This window comes from Pelecanus crispus, chromosome Z (genome assembly GCF_030463565.1).
Source record: "Pelecanus crispus isolate bPelCri1 chromosome Z, bPelCri1.pri, whole genome shotgun sequence".
NCBI lineage: Eukaryota > Metazoa > Chordata > Aves > Pelecaniformes > Pelecanidae > Pelecanus > Pelecanus crispus.
Window position 1 is genome coordinate 85,437,321 of NC_134676.1, and position 20,774 is coordinate 85,458,094.

Below are 20,774 nucleotides of genomic sequence, written 5' to 3' on the forward strand. Positions count from 1 at the left end.
CAAGTGGAAATTCTGAGCTCACTCTTCATCAAAATGACAGTAAAGTGAACATCTTTGACAATGAAAAGTAAGTTCGAAAATAAAATATTTCTACTTGCCTGATGCTGTGAGTTGAAAAACTTTTCCAGTGAAGCAAAGCCTCCGTTTGATGCTGGGCAAGTATAATCTGGATACAAACCCAGAGCTTTCTTGCAGTCTTCGCTTTTAACTCCATTTAAAAGAAACAAGGAGTGTTTAGCCTGATACTCAAGTGGCGGTCTGTCTGCATACACGCAGAATCTGAAGGCAGCAGATGAACTCAGTTACCCTGTTCAGCATATACTGGCTTTCTTTCCAGATCACTTGTAATAATCATGGAAGGATATTAAATAGAAGTTGTCCTTGTATAGTAAAGGTTATAGAGCAGTAGACATGCTACATACTTAAGTCTAAATGATTTCTTCTGCCTGCAAATTGAACTGTGTGTATATAAAGGTTCTTTGTGTTCGGGTACTGTGCATGTTCTGTGACCAACTAGCAAATGCTTTTCCTCTGCTTCCAAACGAAGTAAACAACCAAACAAAAAAAACTGTGGAATCATTAGACACAGCAGGAGATAGTGACAGATGCATAGTGCTTCTTACTATCAGCTGTGGGATAGTTCTAAATTTTTCTGCATATCCCTAGCTTCCTGAGTATAAGTAAGCATTAACTGAGGTATTGGAAGTTTAAGAAAAGAGTCGAATGGTACAAAGATTATTTAAAGTCAGTTGTCATTTGCTGCCTTCGGTTGTTTTTTTGTTCAAGCATAAAGCTGTTTCAGAGTCTTAATAGTGACTCAACAGTTATTAAAATGAAGACAAACAAACATACCAGTATTAAGCTTTGGACTTGACATAGGCTGCTGAAATCCAGAAATCTTAAAACAGACATCTAACCTAAAGATGGTCTGACAGATTAATTAGTTTCTAGGTGGTATGAAGCCTTGCTCTACACTGTGGTAAATATAATAGTGATCTTATTCACAGGTTGTGCTTGATAACACTGGATTTAGTGTGACCAAATTCAAATGCAAGTAGGTTATCTCAAAAAACACTGCTTAAAAAACTATTACTTTAAATTTGAGTAGTATGGTCAATCAGCTTTAGCTGATACATAAAATTCACTGATTAAGTATTGGTAAGTTTCTTTTCTGTGCCAAAATGGGAGAAATTTTATTTCAGTAATCAAAATAGAAGAAAACAGTAAGTGTGAGTCTGTCTCTTGAAAGTTGTGTGGCTCGATGTGCTTGCGATCGTCAATAAATGTAGCAGCACTTGAGGCTGTAAAAACACCTCATGAGCTAATCAGCTTTTCAATTTCTTGGTTCAAACCAGTCTCTAGAAAATTTGTCATGTTTTTGTTTCATGAGAAAATGGATTTGTTTATTTCCTGTGTGCTCTTCTAGGATCTGTAAATGGTGGTTGATCTTGCTCCTGGGTGTAGATTAATATTTGTTGCAAATACTTATTCTGTGTGGTGAGAAAATTGCAGAAGAATAAAATTTCAGGGTTAATCATTTCCCCAGTAGTAATCCAGATCATCTTTTGAATTGAGTTTTGCAGAGAGACATGGTCCTGTGTTAACCAGTGGTCTTTGGGTTTTGTCTCTCTGATTTACTACAGTCAACTTTGCGATCTGGAAAAGAAGCATCAACATGATCCTACTACTTGTTACTAGTTTTACTGTCGTTTAGGAGGAGAGAGAGTGTGTGTGTGTGGAGTTTGAAGGTTGTCAGATGGCAAATCTACTCCTGGAGCGCTCTGAAGATGGCACTTCAGACAGGCATGTCCCGATGAGGCTCTCCTGATGGTTGAGTTCTGTGGGTAGTCCTCCACCCACTCATGTCCCTGCGCACCACACTCCGGCCAGCATCTATACCAAGAGTCTCAATGTAGTTTCATTTTGACACCTAAACTTACCTGTTGAAGATTGCCTGTCCTCTGCAGATGAATGTACTTTAGCTTTATTTCCATTTATTCTTCACGTTTGCCCTGAACTGTGAGTGCGTATTTGAACAGAGCAAATCTATTCCTAAGTTTCTTAGCTGTGAGCGGGAGTCAGTGTGTCTCTCAAATTAATTTCCTTGTTATCTTTGTCAAGTTGTGGAAATTTAAACAATAGTAATAGTTTTTACATATTTTTAGGCTATATTCCCAGCAGCCGAGTTTATGAATGTTAAAAGCACAGGAAGCATCCCTAGAGATAGGGATGGTTTTTGTTGTTGTTTTTGTTTTGTTTTGTTTTTTAAGATGGGTATTTAAAACCATGTATATGGAAGAATTGAACCACAAAAGCATGAATTCAACAAACTGCCTGTTCAAATGAATCTCTGTGCTTACATATTAAATCCTGTTTAGTTTGGTTTGCTTTATGGTGACCAGTGCAGAGTTGGGGGGCTTTGTTGAGTCAGGGCTGTAATGAGCTCAGTGGCACCACAGTAACAACATTAGCAAAGAATTTTAGATCTAATTAGAATGTAGCTACAGAAAAAGTAACTGTCCTCCAAGGATTTTTTTCCCACCCCCTCTCAGTAGCTGGCACAGGCAGTAGGCTTTGTTTGTAACATGCAGTGTTTGTGAATTTCAACAATGATAACAGGCTTTACAGATGAAAGAGGCATGCTAGTAGTCACATGTGGCAAAATCAGTCATTAAAAATTGCAATGTAAATTGTTTAGAAAAGAAATCATGCTGATTACTTCTACAAGGAAACTCATCACAACAGGACAACATAGTGGCATACATAGTAGGCATGTTTTGTGTAAATATACCAGTGTCTGAATAATATACAGGTATTAACTGGCCACCTATATCCTGCTATTCCATTTCATTAGGTTTTTAATATTAAACCTCCACAGAATTAACTGAGAGCCTGAAATCTTGGAAAAAAATATTGTTCTCTTGGTTGCATGGGGGTTTATTATCTTTCTTTTAAAAAGGTAGTGTTTTTCTTAACAACTTAATAGGAGACCTATATATAAGAACAGTAATTAGAAAACAGTAGCATATTTCCAGAATTACTTGGGATGGAAAATGACACAGAAGCACTCAAATTTGTAATTTTTAACTCGGCTATTACAGATACTGTAATCATAAAATCTATGTAAAGATTTTATATAAAATAAATTATAATTTGCTACATTCTTTTCCAGTTTTAAGTCACTGCATATCTTAGCTGCTGTGTAGCTTTAAGTATGTAGGTTTATGTATTTTTATATATATATATTTGCACATATGCACTCACACAGACAGGTGTTGGCTCAGATTGTGTCTTGCAACTCCACTTGGCTTAATGGAAAATTAATGCAATTGTGTTTATGCCACAGATCGCAGTATTGATTCTTCGTCGCGAATCTGTTTGGAAGATTCTGCATTGCTTTGCTCGCAGTGTTACAAAGTGCATTGTGAGATGCTGGAATGGCCTCTCGGAAATGCCATCCTTGGCCTGCCTTCTGCTGCTGGCAGCCTTTGTGTGTCTGGGGAGGTGAGGGTTGCATGGCCATTACCACACACCATGAAAGCAAGTGAGAGATTTAACCTGTAACAGCTCAAGTACTATTTTACACTTAAGTGAAATAACCTGTTATTTTTCACAGAAGTTCTCTGAAGAGCGTTTGCTGCCCGCATCTTGCAAACACTGTTTATTAAAGCTTAGTAACAGAACCATTCATGTAGAGAAGTCACCATTTGTAGTCAGGTTGATTAGGTTTTGCCTTGCATTACACAGCTGTATTGAAGTAACCATGTAAGTTAGTAATGCTGATATAATAAAGTTGATGTTAGCTGTAAGCCTGAGACGCAGTCCCAACTCATTCATGTGCAAGGTGTGTAAGCCCAAAAGAGTACTCAGGTGGCTCTTCAGTCCTCTGTCCTAGACTGAGTACAGCCAGATCACTCAGAAAATATTTATTTAAGCTGGCCCAAAGCTGGCAGGGCTGAAAGTGCCTGGTTCATCTAGGTAGCCTCTGCCAAGAAGGAAGATCTTTGAGCTCTGACTTGACAGATTCTTTGTTATAGAATAAGCCGGTTTCTTCTTCTTTTCCTGTTTTCTTGGCTCCCTGACTAGAGGACAAAGGTGCCGACTTGCTTCTCCTGTTCACTAAGTTCCTCATACATACTTCATCTTCGGGGATTTTTTTTTCCTAAACCCATCCTCAGATCTTTCTTTATTCATCTGTACCGCAGTGTGATGGCCAAAACTGTCCTAGCACTTGACCTAGAGAAGCTCAAGCCAAAAAGATGGGAAGTTATTCTGTATTTTACATTTGTATTTATGTTGCCACAGTAACAGATTTTTATCTCTGATTCCTCTTTCCTTGGCTGTTTTTGGCAAGAGTATCTCAGGCAGTGGCATTGTAACCTTATTTATTTTTGTCAGTACTGCTGCCTGCCTAGCTTTTGGGTTTTTGTGTCATTGCGTCTGATCTCCTTCAACCTACCACCAGCCTGTCAGACTCCCTGAAATGTTCAGGCTGGAAGCTGGCTGAAAGCAAGCTTGTAACCCAGTGTTACACACTAACTTCCCCGTTTCATTTGAGAAAATGTCACCTCAAGTACTGTGAAAAGTTGCAGTGACAGTGTGTCCTCCTGTGGAGGTTCTTTCATTTTTATCCACCAGGCTTATTTCCATGTTTGAGTGTATTAAGTGTTACATTGTCTTTACCTGCTTTATTCCTGACCAATCTGTTGATTCTTTCTTACTCTCTTGTTACCATCTAAGTTTCTGTATTGGTTGCTTGGTAAATGTTTTCAGGATCTGTTCTCTTTTTGAAGGTAGCTCATTACTCCCTTGTTACCTGGCTGCTCCTTTCTAAGGGTGGGCAATGTCCTCCTGCAGTCTGATCAGTCTTGTCCATGATAGTTTTAGTTGATGATAGCTCTCGCTACATTGCGTATGGGGTAGTTTCGGTGATTTCCAGCTTTCCATAACTGAGAGCTTTCATGGAGTTCTTCACGTACCATTTTCTTTTTCCAAACAGGCATTTGCATCCAGTTCCCTGAGTAGATAAAATTATGTTCTCTTGATGTTTGTCACCTTTACCTTCTCTGTTTTCTTCTCCTGTTGCACTTTCCCTTTTACTTCCAGATTTCTGATGTACACACAGTGAGACTAGATAACCCATTTTTGGTAGGCTTTTTTGTTTTGTTTTACTAACCCACTTTTTTGCTTTTGTGGCAGTTTTGCTGTTACGACTGTCCCGCTAATTCGACTAACGAGTTTCTAAGGGTATTCCTTCCCTTATCAGATTAGATCCCCAGCCTCTTCATCAGCCGTTCCTGGAAAGCCGTCCTCTAACTCATGGCCAAGAGCCTCTGAGTTCCACTGGTCAGTTCCTGTGCCTGTCTGTCTGTCTGTGCCTGTCCTGCCTGCCAGGCGGGCTGGTGAGAGCACCTGCTGTGATACTGCAGCCATCATGCTGCCTGTCACCCGACAGCTCTGCTAGCAGGGTGGGGTAATTAACAGGTAGCAGTCTTCGCTTAATCAGTATTAACCTCTTCTCTATCTTTTGAGCCTGTTCTCTGGTGGTTGTGGGGGTCTCGTCCTGCTGGTGGGTTCCTTTGCAGGGAGGAGCATCGCTGCATGCTCCCTGCTAGTGAGCTCCCTGTGGTCGTGGATGCTTTGCTGTGGAGTTTGCCTCCTCTCCCAGCTTGCATGAAGGTGCTTTCTGAAGAGCTGTGCAGCAGCCATGCCCTGGGCCAGGACCCCCCAGCTGCCCCTTTGCTTGCAGGGGAACTTCCCTGCAGGTTAGGACTGGGGCTGGCACAGCACCCTCCAACACCTGTACCTGTGTCCGGGCAGGACCCACAGGGGTGCAGCCACAGAAGGAACAAGCGTCAGCAGCAGTGACGCTCATTTTTCCATCTGTTGGCTCTGCCCTCTGGCCATCCCTAACAGCACAACAAAAACTGCTCTCTCCGCGGGAGCACCTGGCTTTTTCCGGAGCAAGTCGAACTCTCCTTGTCTTTGCTTTTCTGTTTGGCAGCATAACCTTTTTGCGAGGGGGTGTTTTGTCCAGGTCGTGGCGGGGGTTCACCACCCTTGGGTGCGAGCAGGGTGTGCCTGCCCGGGCCGCAGCCGCTGCGGCAACTGTGCGTCAGGCGGTTATTATGCTGGTTGCTAGGCAGCGTTTTAATATTTACCTCCACGCCTGACGTGTGTCCATGTGTTGCTTCACCCCTTCCGCAGCCTGGCTGTCAGGCTGCAGCAAATGCAGCCGGTTAACAGCTGGGCATGGCTAGCCACAGTGCACAGCCCTCGGAAGAGGAAAAGCAGAACAATCCGCAGTAAAAAGTAGTCCCCCAAAGTCAGGCTGGTGTTGACCAGCTGCATGGTGGCTACCAAACAAGGGGTTGGATCTTGGCAGCTTCTTGCGTTGTCAATCTGCAAGGCTCAGCGTGGTTGCAGACCCCAAGCACTAAAGGACTGGGTAGGACAAAGACCCCCTTCCTCCTTGTAGTGGCTCTTTTTGGGGAGGGAGTGGAAGAATGGAATGGTGGGGAATTCAAGCAAAGTGCTGTAAATGATGCGAGGCAGTGCAGTGGTCTGTGGGAGGGTGTCCTCTGCTCTCCGCCACCTTTCTCGCTTCACCCCACCAGCTCCCCAGGACAGGTTTTTTTTTTTCCCAAATCAACCCTGAGTGGTTTTGGGGAGGATGGCATGGTATTCTTCGTAGCCACTGATCAGCAGCCATGCATAAACCATTTTCTATCCTCAAACTACTCTTCTTCCTCCATGAGTATTTAAACTCATCTCTTAGTTGCTGCTGGTTGCTGCCATCCAGCTGGACAGGGCAGAAAGAAGCAGCAGCTAGTTTCTTTGGGAGGTTTTCACTAACCTCTGCAGGTTGTAGTGGTGCTGCTGCGCTGGAACTTGGGAAAGAATTTTTCGGTGTGTTAGAAGAAAAAGACTTGGTAGGAGTTTTCAGAGGGGAAGAGGGGAGAAGGGCTCAGATAAATGTGGTTTTATTAAATGGACAGGGATTAGGGTGACTAATGAAGGTGTAGAACAGATACCTACTTGTTAGTCATGTAGAAGGAATTCAGATTAATTTCACAAAGAAGAAAGAAGAGAAAAGGGAAAACTGTTAAAGGGCAAATTAAGAAAAATAAGGTGTTGCCTACAGATTACCTGATGGTGGTAATGGAAATGCATAAAAAGGTTGTTTAAAACCTTTTGTTCCCTGTCCTGGTGTAGGAGGCTCTATACATTCCTGTGTACATCTCCACCCATACATAAGTTCCCACCTATTACGTAGTCAATCTATAAGTGTATACATATATGGAAACAGATACTATTTGCTTACATTTCTGTTGTGTGACAATTGCAAATTCTCTCTAGTGTATATTTAGAGTAGTCAAACCTCTTAATAAGGTTGTGCAAGATACCAGATATGCTGGCAGGGAGAGCACACTGTTACAGCCATAGTGTACCTTTTAAATACTGTACAACTTTTGTCTTATTGTTGAGAAATGCTTGTACTATGAAAAGTTCTGGAAATGGAAAAATTTTCCATGTGGAAGTAAGAAATAACCCCAGGTATGGAATAGTAATATGGCTTCTGAGTTCATTCAGACAATGCATGTTTTCATGCAGCAAGTGGCATGGTAAACATGAAGAAAAAAATCCAGAAAAATCGATAACTTGTGCTGTTCATTTAAACGTAAACTATGAATGTGTTGCTGTGATCGAGATGGCAAATACAGCTTTAAGCAGAGGAACAAGAAGCAGGAATAGAGAGGTAGTATTACATCTGTATAAAGTATTGATGAGACAATTAGAATATTCATTTCTGGGTTTTGAAGTTTGATACAGTGACAGCAGGATTAAAACATGATTAACATCACTGAAGCTAGGAAAACAGACTGCGTCATAAGCAGTTTTTCCGAAAGGGTTGCATGATACATAGAAACACTTATGTGTGTGTTACATACAGATTAATTATGCCTTTTAATCTCAACATATTTGAGTTTGCTAGTTTAGTATTAAATATTTTGTGTGGCAAACTTGTAAATCCAAAAGTGCAATGTGGAAGAATCCTGCACAGTAAGTGTATATGCTTCAGTATGTGACAGCAGTATTTGAGTTTGCTTTGATGCTTGGTATGAAATGTGCTTTCAGTACATGTCAGAGGAAAAAAAATGCTGTGAGAAGATCTGTGGGCATCATGCTGTTAAAATCCTACATACATGTATTGTAGGAATACAAACAAGACAGAAGGTCTAAAATGATAAATCTAATTTTCAACAATAATTTATTCTTAATTTTTAGCTGGATGTCTAATGAATGCAGGTTGCTTATGACTGCTTAATAGTAGTATGTGTAACAAAGGTGAAATTAATTAATATGCTTTCTTTTTTCTGTCAGAAGCAGTCCCCCTCTTCAGATGCATCAAAAACACAAATTATGAAGCCATCTGAAACAAAGGTATGAATTCCTGAGAAACTCATGCTTGCAGTTAATCACAAATATATGAAGCAAGGGGATTTCTTTTTTAATACTTCGATACTCAGTAACTTTACTTTGCATATTTCTTCTCTGCAGCTTAGTTTCCTCTTCAAAAAAAATCTAAAAAATGCTGCACAAAGTACTCAGAGGATTTTATGACAGCAATACTAATTTTAATTTTAGCTATACATGACATGTATATAGCTCCCTCCAGTGTAATTACAGGGTTATTTACCTAATGATACTTCTTCACATATTCAAAGAATTCAGGACGAGTGTCAGCTTTCAGTGTACATACAATTGCATCTTCTCGTTAATCTCGTATCTTTGTCTGTCTGACAGCTTCCTTGCCTTTGTCCTTTATGCTTGTTCTGTCTTGTCTTATGACTAGAACTTCTTTAGTGTTGAAGCTGTGTCATCAATCACGTACTTTACGTGTTAGAAGAGAGTCATAATCTGTTGCCTAACAGAATTTATGTATATTATTTAAAGAAATGATTAATGATTCCCTCGTTCCTTCATTTTCCATAATCGTAACAGTGAAACCAACAAAAACATTGAATACCAAACTAGACCAGCAGGGACTTGTGCAGTGGTAAAACTGAGGACTGTCTGCAGCTTGTGTAAATATGAATAAAGGAGCACTTGCCTTAGTGAGGGTAGAGTAGAAGGTTAGTAGAAGAGGCCTCAGGAGAGCATCGGGTCCAGCTCTCCCACCCAGGCAGAGCCAGCTCTGCAGGTAAATCAGACTGCTCAAGGCCTTGCCAGACAAGTTTTGAATACCTGCACATGCAGATCGCGCAACATCTCTGGGTAGCCAGTTCCGATGTTTGGTTACCTTCATTACAATGATTTTTTTTTCTTTTATCAAATGAGAAGTTGCTTTGCTGCAACTTGAATCTGTCACTGCTTGTCATTTTAGCGTGCGTCTCTGAGGATAGCCTAGCTCCATCTTGAAGTTAGCCATTACATTCCCCTCCACCTTTTAAAACCCTTTTCCTCCATGTACATGTGTAAGACTGAGACTAGTAGCAGGGCGCTGGATGACAATTAAACCATTTCCATTTGTGCGTGATCATCATTATTCATAAATGAAGGTATCTGCACGTCTCCAGTTTCATCTTCCTGTTATGTTTGTTAGCAAATTCATTTGTGTCATGTTCATTACTGACACACCTCTCCATATGGTTTAACCCAGCCAGCTATCTAAAAGTAGTTATGGTCTTTCCCAGCTTAAAATTTGAAAAAACTCTAGAAGAATGTGTTAAATTTCTAATCAGATCTTTGAAACTGGTGTTTGCAAGATGAGACAAAAATAGAGTAGCAGAGGCATACTGTGCTTCAGCACTGTGAGACTGGTAAACACAAATCCCTTTGAAACAATGTCCTGCGTTTGCATGTGTAAGACAATTAGTGGTTTCTTTTAATGTCTGTCTCATTATTAATGCCTTCCTCCTGCTGGATTAAAGAAGTGTCCTGGTTTCAGCTGGAATAGAGTTAATTTTCTTCCTAGTAGCAGGCATAGTGCTGTGGTTTGGATTTAGTAGGAGAAGAATGTTGATAACACACTGATGGTTTAGTTGTTGCTGAGTACTGCTTATGCCAGCCAAGGACTTTTCAGCTTCCCATGCTCTGCCAGGTGCACAAGAAACTGGGAGGGGGCACAGCCAGAACAGTTGATCCAACCTGCCCAAAGGGCTATTCTATACCATGTGGTGTCATGCTCAGTATAGAAACTGGGGGGGGGGGTTGGCTGGGGAGCAGCAATCGCTGCTCGGGAACTGTCTGGGTATCGGTCGGCGGGTGGTGAGCAACTGCTTTGTCCATCACTTGCTTTGTATATTGTTATTATTATCATCATTCTTACATTGTTATTATTATCATTACTATTTTACTTTATTTCAATTATTAAACTGTTCTTATCTCAACCCAGGAGTGTTTCTCACTCCTCCGATTCTCTCCCCCGTCCCATCGGGGTAAGGGGAGTGAGCGAGCGGCTGCGTGGTGCTGAGTTGCTGCCTGGGGCTAAACCACGACAGCAAGTCATCTGCATTTTGACAGTAGACTTTGAAAAGAAATCAGGTTGCTGAGTCACTGTCACTTCTAGTCCTACATTTCTTACAAATTAACAACTCTTTCCTAACTGCCTGCTGTAACCGTGTATCATTTATCTGTCTTAGAGTCTCTCTAGTGTGCAGCTGCTCTTAAACGTGCTCTGGACCCCTTTTTCGCTTTCAGCTCTGTGTATGTGAATCCTTGGTCTCAGATTGACCCTCGGGGTTATGCCCATCTGAGAAAGCTGTGAGTTTCTGAGGCAGAGGAAGGAATGTTGAACTCCTTGTTTTGCAGGCGAAGCCCTGGAGGTTAGGTGGAAAGATTGGAGGATGAGGCTGGAGAGCAGGTGCCCTGTGGCTTTTGCTAGAGGAATGGAGGAAGCAGGGTGCTGCTGCTGCTGCCAAGAAAAACAAATCCCAGTCAGCTTTCTTCCTTTTGCACACATTTGTGCAACTGCGCTGTAAACTAGGGAACTAGTTAAAAAATACTATTTTTTTCTTTTCCAGGCTACTTTTCAGTTTCCTGAGTCAGATTAAAATGCAGCCTCTCAGATGCTGGCACAGTGCAGGTGGAAGCAGGCAGTAGCAGGGGAGTTGGAACATCTTTTTTCCCTGTAGGAGTTCAGTGTACATTGTAAACTGATGCTATGGCTTCAGGCTGTGACTGCTCACAGCTGACTGTTTAAAGGATGACTGAATAGTCACCTTTGAATGTATAGTCTCATACTAAAATTGTTGGTTTGAATTGCCTGGTAATAATTTTTTTTAATTGGATTTGAACTTTGTTATTGCTAAAAATGTATCTAAATAGATGTGTCTCTGTGTGTGTGTGTGTGTGAGCATGTATGTGTTCATGATCATGTGTTTTCACATGGCCTTAGCATCTTCGTGTGTGTTTAAGTCTGGAATCAAAGCATTGCCCATATGAGTCCATATATTCTTCACTATTTTATAGTGTGAGCAGCTCTGCACATTTTAAAAGATATGCAAGAATAATGAATAATGCATACCCTACACAAAAAATACATTAAGTATTTAGTAAAATAATATTTACAATATATAAGAAAAGTCATGCAGTTGCTAATAACTGGTTTGGCAGACTAAGAATGTGAATTTATGTTCTATACAGCTGTTGACGGGTGTTGATAGAAGTGCAAGTAAATAAACATGAGGATGTACAAGTGTGTGGTGGGTTGACCCTGGCTGGATGCCAGGTGCCCACCAAGCTGCTCTATCACTCCTCTTCTCCACTGGACAGGGGAGAGAAAAGCTCGTGGGTCGAGATAAGGACAGGGAGATCACTCAGCAATTACCATCACAGGCAAAACAGACTCAACTTGGGGAAAATCAGTTTAATTTATTGCTAATCAAAACTGAGTAGGGTAATGAGAAATAAAACCAAATCTTAAAACATCTTCCCCCCACCCCTCCCTTCTTCCCAGGCTCAACTTCATTCCTGATTTTCTCCACCTCCTCCCCCTGAGCAGCACATGGGGACGGGGAATGGGGGTTGCGGTCAGTTCATCACATGTCGTCTCTGCTGCTCCTTCCTCCTCAGGGGAGGACTCCTCACACTCTTACCCTGCTCCAGCGTGGGGTCCCTCCCAGGGGAGACAGTCCTCCACCAACTTCTCCATCGTGGGTCCTTCCCACGGGCTACTTCCCCCTCCTCACTCCAGCTGGAGTTTGTGTCGGGTTGTGGGTTTTTCCCCCCCTTCTTAAATACGTTATCCCAGAGGTGCTGCCACCATCGCTGATGGCTCGGCCTTGGCCAGTGGTGGGTCCGTCTTGGAGCCAGCTGGCATTGGCTCTATTGGACATAGGGGAAGTTTCTAGCAACTTCTCACAGAAGCCACCCCTGTAGCCCCCTCGCTACCAAAACCTTGCCACACAAACCCAATACAATGTGTCAGCATATAAAGTGTGACTGAACCTGAGAAGTACCGTGTTTTAATCAGGGTAGACATCAAGAGAAAATCCAAAGGGGTTTTGAGATTTTGAGAGGTTAAGCAATTTTTTTTCTTTTAATTTTAAATTTTTTCCCCACTTTGAGAAATTTTTGTTCTCTCTCTCTATCAATATTTTACCTGTTGTGACTTGTTGTGGTCTTTACTGTGGTCTACAGCTTCGAGACCTTTGCCAAGCTTATGCCCGGGCATCTACACTTTTATGCATGTTCAGGATTTCCCAACCAAGTCTCTGTGGTTCAGTATGTGGGTGTGAATACTTGCATAACAAATGGTAAACAAATTTAGCAAATTTTGCTGTGTGGTCAGCTGGAAAACAGAAGCTGGTTATATCTAAATGGTAATTAATGTTTGGCAGCTGAAATGAAACAATTACAAAGCAATGAAAAAATATAAATTACCACCTAATAGATTTTTTTATTTGGTTGTTCACTGGCTTCTAATAGGCTACTGGGGAAAAAAACACTGTTACTTGTCTCTTAGTAACTTTAAATATGTGCAGTGTATTAGTAGGGTAGAGGGGATAAAGAAGGCTTCTGTCTGTGGCCTCTCAAAAAAACTTCTGTGCTGCAGGTGGACAGTGCAGTGAGACACGGTGCTGGCGTCCCGCGCCGGTTCCAGCGGAAGCGCAGGGATGCCAGCCCCAAGCAGGGAAAGGGCCCAGGCTTCAGGGTCTGTGTCTGCCACTGTGCACCCGGTGCTGCTCCGGGCAGATGAGATCACACTCCCCTGGCCGGGTCTGTGCACGCCCCTGGCCATTCAGCGGCCAGAGTGCCTAAGGCTCATGCAGTAGGCAACAGCCTTCTCTTTGGCATCGCTAGATGACTTTCCAGTAGCCACACTGGCCCCTTTTGTGTTAATCATAGCACAGCTGAAGTAGCAAGAGCAATTAAAAACAGTAAGAAAAATATGGCGAGGAGGCTGGCGTTTTCACTTTTCTTTCTTTGTATCAGATAAAACTGTTCCTTAATATTTCAGTGTTTGTTCTGACATGTTCCTACTAGTAGTAATTTACTGCTTACTGTACTTTGACTTGAGGTGAATCACAGGAATCAGTTCTGTGGCACGGCTGCAGAAAATTTTCAGGTGTAAATCAAACTGTTTGTTGTATTTGTTTAATATCTTCTTTCCTTCTCTTTTTGATCCTTCATGTGAGGAGCGTGTGTGTCTGTCTGCACACATTTGAGTGCTCTTAGATTGCTGGAGTGGAGGTCTATGCCAGGATGTTGTAAACTGCAAGGTCAAAGCGCTGTATATTAGTACGTAAAATGTGTGCTCACCAGTGTGAACCTGTCTGATATTCTTCTTTATATAAGCCGACCCCTTAGAAATAACCAAGCATATTAATCTTTGTCTGAATATATATTGCTTATATTTCAGTCTGCAGCAACAACCAAAACAGAATCCGGAAAAGACTCACAGTCAACCAGGGTAAGTACTTATTTTTCACCTTTGGCAAGTTGTTGTACTTTGGTCTCTGACTAACTTTGAAAAAAGAGGCTAAACTTTTTGCTACTACTGTGCCACATGAAAGTGCCATGTGATTAGTAACATGCCTGTGTACAAAAGCACTAGGAGCTGACAGGTGTGGAAATGCAGTGTTTGGGGGAACAGTCAGGATGCTTTATTGCTTCACAACAGCTGAAGAAGTGTTCTGTTAACCATCTTTGAATCTGTCTTGTGCTTACTTGAACTAGTGTAGATCATGTTCCATAGCATTGAATGGTGGTAAGGGTAAATGATCTCTATTTTTTATTTTATGACAGCCAACAGACTCTCAAAATAAACAGATGTCTGAAGGGAGGCAAAAGGAAGCCAGTGATGTAAGTTGTATAATTTTTATATCTCTTTGTTTTTTTTTTTAATGAGGGCTTCTTGTGGTATTTTTCTTCTTTCTTTCTTTCATTTAAAAAAAATTTTAAAAATAAACAAAGCCAGCCCACAAGTACTTCCATATCTAATGATAATAGTTTATCTCTACACAGGCAAAAAGCCAAACCTCGTCTTCTGTAACAACTTCTAAACCAAATAATACAGGAAAAGTAACTACAACTCAAGCTGATCAGCCTCCACAAGCAACCTCCATAGAGACACCAAAGGTATAGTAGAAGTAGCAATCCAATTTTTATTATTTATGTTATTGTAGGGGTTAGAAATCCACATCAGGATGGATTCTTACGCTGAATATTGTAAAGTGAGACCAGGGCCCCAAAAATCACAAGGTAGAAAAGCTCAAAAGCTCTTTTGTGTTCAGAGGTGTGTATGACAAACCTCCTTGTGCTGCTTTAAAATCTCGGACTTAGAAACTTCACGCTTTACCCGCTAATTAATTTAAACAACATCTTGAATATACCACTTCCAGCTAACCCATGACAGCATTAATGGGTAAGCATCAGCTTCAGATAAAGCTGCCCAGCCAGATGGTGTTGGTAGTTTGTGCTGGTGGTTTGGTGATCCTGATGTGCATCCACCTTCTGTTGTCCTCTTTGTACATCTGTGTCCTGGTTTCGGCTGGGAGAGAGTTAATTTTCTTCCTAGTAGCAGGCATAGTGCTGTGGTTTGGATTTAGTATGAGAACAATGTTGATAACACACTGATGGTTTAGTTGCTGCTAAGTACTGCTTATGCTAGTCAAGGACTTTTCAGCTTCCCATGCTCTGCCAGGTGCACAAGAAACTGGGAGGGGGCACAGCCAGAATAGTTGATCCAACCTGCCCCAAGGGCTATTCCATACCATATGACGTCATGCTCAGTATAGAAACTGTGGGGGGTTGGCTGGGAGGAGCAATCACTTGCTTTGTATGTTATTTGTTATTATCATCATTCTTACATTGTTATTATTATCATTACTATTTTACTTTATTTCAGTTATTAAACTGTTCTTATCTCAACCCAGGAGTGTTTCTCACTCTTACTCCTCCGATTCTCTCCCCCATCCCATCAGGGTAGGGGGAGTGAGCGAGCGGCTGCGTGGTGCTGAGTTGCTGGCTGGGGCTAAACCATGACAGTCTGCTTTCGTTGTCCAACACACTCTGGCTGTTAGCCAAGCAAGTGACATTAAGATTATCACAATTGTAGCCCTGTTCCCATGTGTTACGTGTTTGGGGCTCCTCTGTCTTTCATGCAAGCTTTTTGCAAGTTCCTTGCAGCTACGTGGGTGTAATGGGTTCTTTGTCAGTCTCTTCCCTTGCCCCTTCACTGCTGAAGGTGAACAGAAGGGACCATCTGGTCTTTCAAGCAAATACTTTGTTTGCATGAGCATTGCCATCATGGAGCTCCTTCACCTGTGGACTTTCAGGCATGTTTGTAGTAGCAGTGTTGGCACCAAATGCAGCAGGTCAGCAGGTTATCCATTTGCAGTAGGGCAACACGTACACCCTGACTGCAAGACCCTGAAAAAAACTAGGAAGAGAAAGGCTGGGGAAGAAGTTGGGGAGGGGTCATTTCAGAGGGGCAAGTGGAGAAAAAGCTGGAGCAAAAGTGTGTATTAGAGTCAGGATCTAGATCTTTTGGTCTTCTAGTTTGCATGTGTCTGGGTGATGAGACCAGAGTAACATGAAGGATTCCTGCACCTCTACAACAGCCCACTTTTTTTGCAATAAATGAGAATGTCAGTAATGCAGAAGTCTGCATTTTGTATTGGTGTTGCTCCTGCACCTAACTTTTGAAGCAGTTTTCACCCTATCTGTTTGAGCAGTATTTGCTGCTGGTGTTAACGGTGTATTAGGTGTAAATGAAAGCTTTCAGAAGACTTGGAAGGGGCCTAATAGTCTTTCTGCACTGCCGTGTTCTTTTACTGGTAAAGAGTAAGGAGGTAGAGTACTTAAAATTGCATGCTTTCTTTCTCGCAGCAAAAGCACACTGTAAACAGAGTATGTCTCCATAGTATTGCAGGTAGATGGTAGCTTGCTCTGCCCAAGCATCTGGATGCTGTGCAGGTGTAGTAGCCAGCGGCTGGGTCCAGAAAATTAAGTGCAGCCTCAGAGTTGGATGTTTTAGGCTGGGCTCAATATCATGCAAGCTGTAGCTGCTCAACTTCCAGACCACTCAGCCAGTAGGCAGAACCAGCTTATCTTTTTTATTCAAAGTATAGATGAGGAGGGACTATAGATAGGCATTCCTGAGAACATCTCTGTTTTACTTTGTTTTGTCTCTAGAACTTTTAACACAGGGCTATATAATAAAGCCATCTCTTAATTTTTTCTCTTATTTCTCCAGCCTAAGTCTGAGAAGACGTCCATAGTGGCTCGTGCAGCTGATGCAGGCGCAGCCAGCACAGGCACAGCTGGCACAGGCGTAGCCGGTGCAAGTGTGGTTACTGCAGCTGATAAGTCAAGCACTGAGGTTGGTAAACAAATGCTTCCCTTGTGAAAATGTCTTAGAGAGTTTCAGGAAACTTTCACTTCAGTTTCAGGAAAAAGAAATGGGTAACTGCTGAAGTATTGCTGTGCAGTAGTTACATATGGTGAAGGACTTACCTGAAAGAGTAGGTAATAAACTAGTGGCACGTCACTTGTGTTTTGTCAAATAGGACTTACTTAGAATCACTTTTACCACAACTAGCATAAAATTAATTTTGCTTTATCTTCAATTATGTTTGTATATGTATGCATGTATATCAGCTGGTATGTAAATACAAACGATCTTATTACTGACATTGGGAAATGAGTTTAAGAACAGTTCTCACTGAAAAATTGGCAAGTGCAGGACCGACTGAAAGAAAGCTTTTGGTTTGGTTTCCAGGAGTTTTCTACAGATTCATCAGATGATTCAGTTTTCTTTTTTTCCTTTGTACAGTGTGATAACTTCTGTAATGGTCTACTTATTTTTTAGCCTGGTATGGATGAGTCGGCACTAGATAGCCTAATAGATACCCTAGGTGGACCTGAAGATGATGTGCCTACTAGTCCTGTTTACACTGGTCCGGAAGTGACGGTATTTTCATTTTTTATTTTTATTTTTTAAAAGATTCATCTCTAAAATGTGTCTGTAGTTGCTCACTGCTACTTTGATGCAGTATTTGTCACTTTGATCTGCTAAGAGGTAAACCAGAGTTTGCACAGTTGCATTTTAGTGTTGTTTTCAGTAATAGAGAAATGATACAGTTAGGTATGTATTGCACTAGAAAACAGTAAAGTGTCAACAAAGAAAGTTTGTTGCTTTTTGAACTGACTTCCAAGCGTGGTCTCCAGTGGATTTACAAAAGGCAGTGGTGGACATATAAGAGAGCATAAACAACCTAGGAGATACCATTTCTACTTGAGAAAGAGTAAAATATTGAGAATTTGGGGAAGAATGCATACCTTTTCTGAGTTAGAATGGGAGACTAACATAAGAAGGATTAAGATTAGAAGCTCAATGGCTCAGTGCAGCACTTGGCCATGATAAAAATTTTGGAATTTATAAATACTTAAAAATCAATCTAGGTACAGCAGTACAGTCTGTGGTCTGAGACACTGAAATGGCTTATATTAATGCAGAAGGAATCTGGCAATGGAGATGCAGAGTTTTGCTAGATGACATGCACACTTGAAGCTAGTTGAGATGCATGTGCATGACACTAGGTTCTGAAAGACACTATATAGCCACAGTCCAGGACTGGCCCTCTGACCTAGCCAGCCCTTGTATTTTTCTTCCAGAAGTATCACTGTAGATAGCTCTACATTAGAAATTTATTTCAGTAAACAAGAGTACAAAAACAGTAATGTGTGCATTCTTTTCATAGGAAGATATATCTTCAAGATACTTGGAAGAAATGGGTAAACGGGAAGGTAGTCTCCCTCCAGAGTATGTTAAATTGTTGAAGGTTAGTGAGTTAAAAAAATATTCTTGATGCTTGTTTTGTTTCATATTGTATCTTCTTGCTTCACATTTACTACAAAATGAATTCTCGTTTTAGAGCAAAGGGGATGGCAAAGATGGAGTCCCACCAAAAGTAGATGAACGAGATGAAGTAAGACTTTTTTTTTTTTTTAATATTGGAAGGTGAAAATAACTCAATTATTGTTGGATTGCTAGGAAAATTTAAAAGTTACCTGTCTTCCAAAAATCCCAGGAAGTGGGGGAGGGCTGTGGAGTGCCAGATAACATAGATATGGGTAAAACTAAATAGAGTTTGGCACAGATGTTTTTAATAAAAAAGTAGGAATTTTCAGGACACTGACTGAAGCTGAAAGAAGTCAAATAAATGCTCATAGAGATATTTGGAGTAATAATAACAAAGGGAAGAAATAGTAGCTGTGCATGCAGGAGTCTCTTTGTAATGTCTTTAGCAAAGATTACTTGAATTTCTATACTTAGCAAAAGAATTCTGTAAGCCAGCTTAATTTTACTGTTTATAAGTTTAACATATGAAGATAAAAGCTTATCTAAAAAATGAATCAACCAGTGAGGGGAAATACCTTTGTTTTTTCTGTGACAGCAGCGTGTGCTTATGAGGTCATTGTATGAGTAAGCATGGAACACACTCAGATTTTTAAACCAAGTTTTACAGCATTGATATTTGAACTTTAATAATCATAACCTAGTTTGCTATTTCTTGCTCAGAAACCAATGACAGATGATGAGCTTGCAGAGGCCCTGTCGTCTGACTTCACCTGTAGTACTGCTCCTGCTGAAGAAAAGAAGAGTCTGACAGAGGTATTCATATTTTTATTGCCATTGCATGCATTTATTGCAATGAAATACTGTTACTATTATCTCAATATTCTGCTTTAAAATTATCTTGACAATTTCCCCCTTCTTTTCATTTTTGCAAATTTGCCATAATTTCATATCTCTTGTTTTGCCCTTATGTTAAAGAAACCAAGCAAGGAAGGAGAAATTGTGCAAGCACAAGCAGCAAGTTCAGTGAAGACCTCAGTTCCTCCTAAGGATAAGGAGACAAAATCAAAAGAGGTATACATAGTCATTCTTTGACTAGTTAACTTCTAATCAAAATTTACAAGCACATGCCGTATTTTATGTGTGCCTGATGCTGTAAAGATGCTCATCATCCTCATTTTCAGTTGTAAATCCTGTTTATCACAGGAAGTATAGGAATTGCCATTGCTCAGACTCTTAACTGTACCTGAAAGATCCGGCCTTAATGGGTCAGATGATTTTTCCTTCTGGATTCTTCTGCAGGGTAACTGTAGTTCTTCTGATTAGAAGCAATAGAGTGGAAAAATGCATTTTTGTAGCTATGTGAGGTGTGTTTAAAACTTGGATATGATGTAATTTTCTCATGTTTTACAAACCTTTCTTTTTTCCTCTGTAGAGAGCAAGTGTGACCTTACACTTTCTGGGTTTGCCATTTCAAAGCATGTGGCAATTGTGTTATGGGATACTGTGCTTTTTTGTTTTGCTTTTTCCTTTCCCCTCTCCTTAAGAGGAGATATGCCTTGATTAGACTGTACTAATCTTACCACATAATTAGCCATATCCTACAATGCGATCTTAAGGAAATCAGGTAAAGCCAAACAGAAATGACTAGTCTGGTGCTGGCTGTTTACTTCATATACAACATAAAATACATGTAAGGTAAAACCTGTGTCAATTTAAAGAAATAATGAAATGATTTGCTTATTTCCTTAAATACAGGAAATTAAAGATGACGCAGTGGAAGCTCTTCTTGATACTCTTGGTGGACCTGAACCTGAACCTGAACCTGAAGACAGTCTTAGCCCTGTTGTAGAGGTGTCAGAGGTATAATCTTACTCCTTTTTATAGCCACTTTCAGACTCTCCCATGGAATCCCATGTTCTCTTTGTTAGATACTGTACAAATGTGTAAAATAATAACAAAGCAACTTCTGTGTCAAAAGCCTGAGGAATGTCTGAGTCTTATGTGATTAAGAAAATTAAGAAAAGAAGAAATCCCACATGGATACAGGTAGAGCAGAATATAGTAAGATGGTCTGGAAAACGATAAGCATTTCACTTGGCTATACAAGCATACGTACATACACTTTTCCTTGTGTAGTTGTAGGTGTAGTTGTTTTTTCCCCAAACTACTGGGTACAATTTATAGCAAGCTTTTGTTTTGCACATATTTATTTGCTTTTGATTTTTAATTAACTTTTTGGGGTTTTAGTGCATGTACTCCTTTTTTCTATCTGACGCCACTGTCTTTCTAATTTGGGTCTTGCCTTCCACTGCGTCTTCTAAGACTTGTTTTTCTTCAGCAGTTAGATTTTAACAGTAGCCCTGTGTTTGCCTGTTAACTTTGACTTTTTAGTTTAGTTTTGCAAACTCCACCTGTAACCTTACTAATACCAGTTATTTTCCCCTGTCTTCACTTACAGCTC

The 20,774-nt window shown here is 40.8% G+C and overlaps 1 protein-coding gene across 2 annotated transcripts in view; it reads left to right on the top strand.

Annotated features, from left to right (window-relative positions):
- Positions 1-20,774, top strand: part of CAST (calpastatin) — a 53,412-nt gene that overhangs the window by 9,483 nt on the left and 23,155 nt on the right. For both annotated transcript variants that reach the window (XM_075726026.1, XM_075726027.1), the window contains exons 2-12: positions 8,386-8,445; positions 13,868-13,918; positions 14,254-14,310; positions 14,473-14,586; positions 16,706-16,831; positions 17,321-17,422; positions 18,213-18,293; positions 18,387-18,440; positions 19,034-19,126; positions 19,289-19,384; positions 20,069-20,173. In XM_075726026.1, the coding sequence (XP_075582141.1) occupies positions 8,386-8,445; positions 13,868-13,918; positions 14,254-14,310; positions 14,473-14,586; positions 16,706-16,831; positions 17,321-17,422; positions 18,213-18,293; positions 18,387-18,440; positions 19,034-19,126; positions 19,289-19,384; positions 20,069-20,173 (939 nt within the window). The remainder of the gene's footprint in view (positions 1-8,385; positions 8,446-13,867; positions 13,919-14,253; positions 14,311-14,472; positions 14,587-16,705; positions 16,832-17,320; positions 17,423-18,212; positions 18,294-18,386; positions 18,441-19,033; positions 19,127-19,288; positions 19,385-20,068; positions 20,174-20,774) is intronic.